This window comes from Bombina bombina, chromosome 7, assembly GCF_027579735.1.
Source record: "Bombina bombina isolate aBomBom1 chromosome 7, aBomBom1.pri, whole genome shotgun sequence".
Classification (NCBI taxonomy): domain Eukaryota; kingdom Metazoa; phylum Chordata; class Amphibia; order Anura; family Bombinatoridae; genus Bombina; species Bombina bombina.
In genome coordinates, this window is record NC_069505.1 from 242750885 (window position 1) to 242759250 (window position 8366).

The following is an 8366-nucleotide window of genomic DNA, read 5'->3' on the forward strand; positions in this document are numbered from 1 at the left end:
GCTGTGGCCAATTAGGGACAGTTATAAATAGGTCACTATAGTGTGCAGCCAATAGCTGTGTGTTATATAACGGTGTTCTGCACTTTCATTTGTAACAGGAACTGAAAAGCTCGCAATATCAGAATGGAATTACAAGAAAAGGGGGCAAAATAAATAATGAACGTATATTGCAGAGGTTTTTTTACATATATGATGTATCATTTTACATTACAATCTCAAAGTGTTTAATGTCCTTTAAGTAGATATACATACATACATACATATACATACTTACATAAACACATACATACTTACGTAGATACATAGATATGCATATATACAGACTGCTTATCTGGTATCTCTTCCTGGATGGCCTCTCACCACCTAAAGATTACCATGTCCAAGACTGAGCTCCTTCTTATCCCCCCTCAAGCTCTACGCCGACTCCTGATTTCTCTATCCCTGTCGACAGCATCACCATTTCCCTATTGCCCCAAGTCTGCTGCCTCGGAGTTACACATGACTCAAATTTATCCTTTGTCCCCCAAATCCAATCGCTTTCTACATCCAGCCGCAACCACCTACTCAACACTTCCAAGATTCGCCCTTTTCTGAGCACTAACACCACAAAGCAAATAATCCACTCCCTTGTAATTTCCCGACTTGACTACTGCAAGAACCTACTTACTGGCCTTCCTCTTTCCCGCCTTTCCCCCTACAATCCATCCTAAATGCCTCTGCCAGGCTGATCCACCTTTCCTGTCGCTCTGTATCTGCTGCACCTCTCTGCGAGTCCCTTCATTGGCTCCCCATACACAGCAGAATTAAATTCAAAATTCTCTCCCTTGCATACAAAGGACTCACCAACTCCGCTCCCCTCTACCTAACCTCTCTAATACACAAGTATACTCCAGCCCGTCCACTAAGATCCAACGATAACCTGCTCCTTGCATCAGCGACTATCACCTCTTCTCATGCTAGACTGCAGGACTTCTGTCATGCAGCACCTACCCTCTGGAGCACTCTCACCCATGCTGTCAGGCTTTGCCCTAATCTGTCTTCTGTTAAATGCTCTCTGAAGACTTTTTTGTTCAGGGAAGCCGACCACGCAACTCAGTAATAAATTAATTCCACTTACCTAACATTTCCCTCATCTAACTCTGCATTAACATCTTTCTCAATCTTGCAGTCCTCACCTCCTGTTTCTCAACCTTCTACCCTTCTAGATTGTAAGTTCCCATGGGAATAGGGCCCTCAATCCCTCCTGTATGTGTTTGTAAATTTTGTCCTGTCTCCTACAAGTTTTATATTATTGTTTTATTTAAATGAATTGTACCCATGGACAGTGCTGCGGAATATGTTGGCGCTTCATAAATAAAGTATAATAATAAAAATACATTCTCTCATAGGCCGATACATAGCTAGATACATATAAAGATAAACATACATACTTAATTACTTATATAGACACATACATACTTAGATGATACATACAGTTAGATAGATAGAGATAGATAAATACAAATAGGTATAGATTGATTGAAGAGTATTAGGATCTCATATACCATCATGGAAGTGTGTTCAGCATGTTGTCGCATTTCTCTGCGTACATTTGCACAAATAATTATACAGCACAACTTAGAAACTAAAGCTAATGAGAATGATTTTAAAGAATTGTGTTTGTAGAAGAAGTTTCCCTATGTCCTTTATTTCTGTGTTCTTTATTTTCTACATTAGCCTAAACCTTAAACAAACCGGTCATGTTGCTAATCCTGGCTGGGTGGCGACCTGTGCTCACGTGTGTAATTAAAATGACCTTGTAAACACATCAAGTTGCTGAACTGGCATTGCAAGTCTTCAGTCTGCAATAGGTTGCCTTTAAACACCAAGGCAAATACACAGGATATTGTATTGATATTGCAGTAGTGCCTGCAAATTTCACAGTAAGATACAAACCCCTTTGCTACCTCACATTGCTGCTCTCTTTGGCAGTTCATGGGTTAAAGCTCTGCCGGTGTATAATCAACTTTAAAGCCTTGAAATGTTAAAATATTGAAAATGATTTAAAAATTAGCAACACTTATTTTAAGGTGCAAATTGTGTGCCTATGAGGAATTGTGTGTGTGTTTTTGTGTGTCTGTGTGCATATATGCGTGCATTTGTGTGTCTGTGTGCATATATGTGTGCATTTGTGTGTCTGTGTGCATATGTGTGTGCATTTGTGTGTCTGTGTGCATATGTGTGTGCATTTGTGTGTGTGTGCATATGTGTGTGCATTTGTGTGTCTGTGTGCATTTGTGTCTGTGTGCATATGTGTGTGCATTTGTGTGTCTGTGTGCATATATGCGTGCATTTGTATGTCTGTGTGCATATGTGTGTGCATTTGTGTGTCTGTGTGCATATGTGTGTGCATTTGTGTGTCTGTGTGCATATGTGTGTGCTTTTGTGTGTCTGTGTGCATATATGCGTGCATTTGTGTGTCTGTGTGCATATATGCGTGCATTTGTGTGTCTGTGTGCATATTTCTATGTGCATTTGTGTGTCTGTGTATTTGTGTGTGCATCTGTGTGTCTGTGTGCATTTGTGTGTCTGTGTGCATATATGCGTGCATTTGTGTGTCTGTGTGCATATGTGTGTCTGTGTGCTTTTGTGTGTCTGTGTGCATATTTCTATGTGCTCTTGTGTGTCTGTGTACTTTTGTGTGTCTGTGTGTATTTGTGTGTGCTTTTGTGCGTCTGTGTGCATGTTTTGTATGTCGGTGTACATATTTCTATGTGCTTTTGTGTGTCTGTGTGCATATATGCATGCTTTTGTGTGTCTGTGTGCATATTTCTATGTGCTTTTGTGTGTCTGTGTGCATATTTATATGTGCATTTGTGTGTCTGTGTGTATTTGTGTGTGCTTTCGTGTGTCTGTGTGCCTATGTGTGCATGTTGTGTGTGTCTGTGTGCATCTATGCATGCATTTTTATGTGTGCATTTGTGTGTGCTTTGGTGTGTTTGTGCGTTTGTGAGTCTGTGTGCCTTTGTGTGTGTGTTTTTGTGTCTGCATGCATATGTGTGCATGTTTTGTGTGCCTATGTGTGTGTTTTGTGTGTGTGTGCATGTTTTGTGTGTTGGTGTGCATCTATGCATGCATTTGTGTGCTTTTGTGTTTCTGTGTGCATTTGTGTGTGCTTTGGTGAGTCTGTGTGCCTGTGTGTGTGTGTGTTTTTGTGTGTCTGCATGCATGTGTGTGTTTTTATAGGTGTTTTGTGCAGGTGTGTCTGCATGTGTACATACGTGTGTGTGTGTTTTTGTTTGTGTACATATGTGTGCGTTTCTATAGGTGTTTTGTTGTGTCTGCGTGTGTACATTTACACATTTATGGCTATGGACCTGTCTGTTTTTACTACTCAGAGTATAAAGTGTCTTTCTGCCGTAAACATGGGTGTACCTAGCAGGATTTTGTATTGCTGTGTTACTTGAGAGAGACAGAAACATGAGTCTGGTATATGGCAGCAACGTATGAATTAGCCATGAGCTGGTGTAAGGTTCTCTCTGACACTTTATTTACTCTGCTTCTGTTTTATAGTGATGATAACGCAAGGAGAGATCTGAAGCTTTTGCCAGCGCTGCCCACCAAAACCCTGCAGGAACATCCTTCTCTCACATACTGGTGAGCTGTTACTGAGATTACTAACGATAGAATAATAAGGGGTTAATGGGAGGTTTTTAAATCCATAATATTGAGACACAAATTGCTGCAGGCACATATGTTTATATTACTGTACCAGCGAGGAAACTCTCACACCCCAGGCAGCCCCGACAAACATCTAGAAAATCTCACTGTCTCTATCTGGGTATTTTATTCTAATATATGTTTTGTATTTTGTTTCAGTGAGGACAGAGTAATCGAACACTGTAAAAAACTAAAAGGTGTAACAAGGGGACTGGCTATTGTCCGGTAAGACTTTTTTTTTATCCCTTCTACATATTTATAATTTAAGGAACCATCATTCCATTTATCATCCATCTATATCCTATGATAGGGCTGAAATATTTTCGATATTTAAAGGGACAGTCTACACCAAAGTTGTTGTTCAAAAAGATAGATAACACCTTTACTACCCATTCCCCAACATCATTATATTAATATACTTTATAACATTTAAACCTCTAAATTTCTACTTGTTTCTAAGCCACTACAGACAGCCTCTTATCACATGCTTTTTATTAGCTTTTCACAAGAAGACACTGCTAATCTATGTGAGTCATGTTGATAACATTATGCTCTCTCCTATGGAGTTGTGCAGGACACAGCACCAATTGGCTAAAATGCAAGTCAATAGAGAATAAATAAATAGCCATGTAATCAGGGGGCTGTCAGAAGAGGCTTAGATACCAGGTAATCACAGAGGTAAAAGGTATATAAATATAACTGAGATAAGAGGCAGTCTGCAGAGGGTTAGATACAGGGTAATCACAGAGGTAAAAAGTATATTAATATAACTGAGATAATGAGCAGTCTGCAGAGGCTTAGATACAGGATAATCACAGAGGTAAAAAGTATATTAATATAACTGAGATAAGGGGCAGTCTGCAGAGGCCTAAATACAAGGTAATCACAGAGGTAAAAAGTATATTAATATAACTGAGATAAGGGGCAGTCTGCAGAGGCTTAGATAGAAGGTAATCACAGAGGTAAAAAGTATATTATTATAACAGTGTTGGTTATGCAAAACTGGAGAATGGGTAATAAAGGGATTATCTATCCTTTTAACATCAATTGGCCGGATCAAGAAATGTCATTAAAAAATAAAGTGTAGATCGGTGCCGGGAGGAGGAGCGGTCTGAGTAAATTATCGTGATTAGCTCTAAAAACACTTTCATTAAGTAATGATGAATGAAAGTGGTGTTAGATTTTTGACCATAGTTACAGTGATTACTCCCAGAACAATTACGTTTACAATCACTTTAATTATGTTTAGATTATCTTCTTTTCTCTGGCCAATTAAGAACAAATATATATGAGGTCCTGGATTATCAAGTGGTCACTTTTGTAGCATGTTGCAGGGTATTCGAGTTTACCCATCAGCCTCTCTGTGTAAAACACAATTGTCCGTAAAGTGATGATACATTTGTCCTGTTTAATAATATACACGTTACATTAATGCTTGATATGCCAAGTAAAACTGCTACCTTTTTAAAGAAAATATTCATTAGTAAATTTTATATAATTTAATGTATTATTTGTACTTAGCTCCAATCGTTCCTCCCCCCCTCATTTGTCCGTGTTCAATGGGTCTGTGACGTAAAAGAGCAGTCCCACCCGCCCTCTACGTAGTGAGGATTGAGCTTCACGAGCCAGATGAAGCAATGCATGTGCAATAGTACGCTATCCTCTCCCGCACACGTGCAATAGTGCGCTATCCTCTTCCACACACATACGCAATAGTACGATATCCTCTCCCACACACATGCACAATAGTGCGCTATCCTCTCCCGCACACATGCGCAATAGTGCGCTATCCTCTCCCGCACACATGCGCAATAGTGCGCTATCCTCTCCCGCACACATGTGCAATAGTATGCTGTCTTCTCCCACACACATGCGCAATAGTGCCCTATCCTTTCCCGCACACATGCGCAATAGTGCGCTATCCTCTCCCACACACATGCACAATAGTGCGCTATCCTCTCTCACACACGTGCAATAGTGCGCTATCCTCTCTCACACACGTGCAATAGTGCGCTATCCTCTCCCACACACATGCGCAATAGTACGATATCCTCTCCCACACACATGCACAATAGTGCGCTATCCTCTCCCGCACACATGCGCAATAGTGCGCTATCCTCTCCTGCACACATGCGCAATAGTGCACTATCCTCTCCCGCACACATGTGCAATAGTATGCTGTCTTCTCCCACACACATGCGCAATAGTGCCCTATCCTCTCCCGCACACATGCGCAATAGTGCGCTATCCTCTCCCACACACATGCACAATAGTGCGCTATCCTCTCTCACACACGTGCAATAGTGCGCTATCCTCTCCCACACACATGCGCAATAGTACGATATCCTCTCCCACACACATGCACAATAGTACGCTATCCTCTCCCGCACACATGCGCAATAGTGCGCTATCCTCTCCCGCACACATGCGCAATAGTGCGCTATCCTCTCCCACACACATGCGCAATAGTACGCTATCCTCTCCCACACACATGCACAATAGTACGCTATCCTCTCCCGCACACATGCGCAATAGTGCGCTATCCTCTCCCGCACACATGCGCAATAGTGCGCTATCCTCTCCCGCACACATGCGCAATAGTGCGCTATCCTCTCCCGCACACATGTGCAATAGTATGCTGTCTTCTCCCACACACATACGCAATAGTGCCCTATCCTCTCCCGCACACATGCGCAATAGTGCGCTATCCTCTCCCACACACATGCACAATAGTGCGCTATCCTCTCTCACGCACGTGCAATAGTACGCTGTCCTCTCCCACACACATGCGCAATAGTGCGCTATCCTCTCCCGCAAACATGCGCAATAGTGCGCTATCCTCTCCCGCACACATGCGCAATAGTACGCTATCCTCTCCCGCACACATGCGCAATAGTGCGCTATCCTCTCCCACACACGTGCAATAGTGCGCTATCCTCTCCCACACACATGCGCAATAGTACGCTATCCTCTCCCGCACACATGCGCAATAGTGCGCTATCCTCTCCCGCACACATGTGCAATAGTACGCTATCCTCTCCTGCACACATGCGCAATAGTACGCTATCCTCTCCTGCACACGTGCGCAATAGTACGCTATTCTCTCCTGCACACATGCACAATAGTACGTTATCCTCCCCCGCACACATGCGCAATAGTGCGCTATCCACTCCCGCACATATGCGCAATAGTATGATGTCCTCTCTCACACATATGCGCAATAGTACTATTTATATGATTTCTCATTTCATATTACCATCTTACCATCAGTGTGTAACGTCCCTTTAAAGAGTTACAATGGTCTCTGTTTCTGTAAAAAAAAAAAACAGCTGAATTTGAATTTAATGACAATATAGGCAAATCTGTTATTTATTACTATCAAGTGGAGCACAATTATAAGAGCTCTGAACAGGAAGCTAACGGTGCACAATGTATTTAGGAGATTTATAAATTTCCTATTTCAGCCAAGCAATCAATCAGAATCAGATAATCTGTAATGTTGTTTAGCATCTTTTGATCTGAGAAAAAAACAAAACATTAAAGGGACATAGAAGTGAATAGTAGTTCTATTACATTTCACAAACAGTGTCACTCAGACTGGCACCACCCCATCTGTGATCACAACAGCTGCTGATTGGTGCACATGATTGATTGACAGCCATCGTTTACAAACAGTCTACACATCAATCAGTGGCTTCATGAACTCTGAGATCAGCACCAGGAACATAAAGAAGGTGCCATTATTGGAGGGGGTTTTTAACACCATTTATATTGCAAAGTTTGTTAGCTGTACAGCCTATACCTACTGTTTATGTATATGTCCCTTTAATGTGCACATGCTGGGAACAGACATCCCAGAAGCCTTTGTTGCTTGTCCTTTGCTTCCTGTTATTACAGCCTGGATTCCTTTCACTGCACGCTACGCTTCTAACAAAAGCCGCATGTACAGCCTAAAACTGGTGACAATATGGTCCATGAAGGTCAAAATAAATATTATTACAGAAAACAAAATGATTAGTTAGTTCTCACTTATAAAGGGGAATTCTAATAAATTATCTTCTTTATTTCACCCAAAAAATCAAATTACATTTTTATTTACATTCCTGTGCTGAAGAAACCAACTTCTTCTTGTTTAGGCTCGTGCCTGTCATCCAATCTTGTTTAGGCTCGTGCCTGTCATCCAATCTTGTTTAGGCTCGTGCCTGTCAACCAATACAGCTGTGGGGATTGTTCCTTATCAGCCAATGGATAACCTAGATATCTATTATGCACAAACCTCAATATTATCTAAAACCGTGTTTAGTTAGTTAAAGGGAAATGAAACCTAATTCATTTATTTCAGATTCAGATAGTGCAGCAATTTTAAACAACTTTCTAATATCAGTTTATTCTTTTTGTATCTTTTGTTGAAAAGCACTGATGCATGTTCAGGAACATGCACGTGTCAGGAGCACTATATGGCAGCAGTTTTGCAAGAAAGTTATCCATTTGCCAGAGCACTAGAGGGCAGCACTATTTCCTGTTATGTAGTGCACCAGATGCCTACCTAGGTATCTCTTTAACACAGAATATCATACGAACAAAGCAAATTTGATCATAGAAGTAAATTGTAAACTTTTTTAAGCATTGTCTGCTCTGTCTGAATCACAAAATAAAATGTATCGGTT

At 41.2% G+C, this 8366-nt stretch overlaps 1 protein-coding gene across 1 annotated transcript in view; it reads left to right on the plus strand.

Moving 5' to 3' along the window:
* The window catches only part of FRMD4B (FERM domain containing 4B), a 707344-nt gene that overhangs the window by 564184 nt on the left and 134794 nt on the right, over positions 1–8366 (plus strand). Inside the window, exons 8-9 of the mRNA XM_053720679.1 lie at positions 3553–3636; positions 3859–3924. Of these exons, the coding sequence (XP_053576654.1) occupies positions 3553–3636; positions 3859–3924 (150 nt within the window). The remainder of the gene's footprint in view (positions 1–3552; positions 3637–3858; positions 3925–8366) is intronic.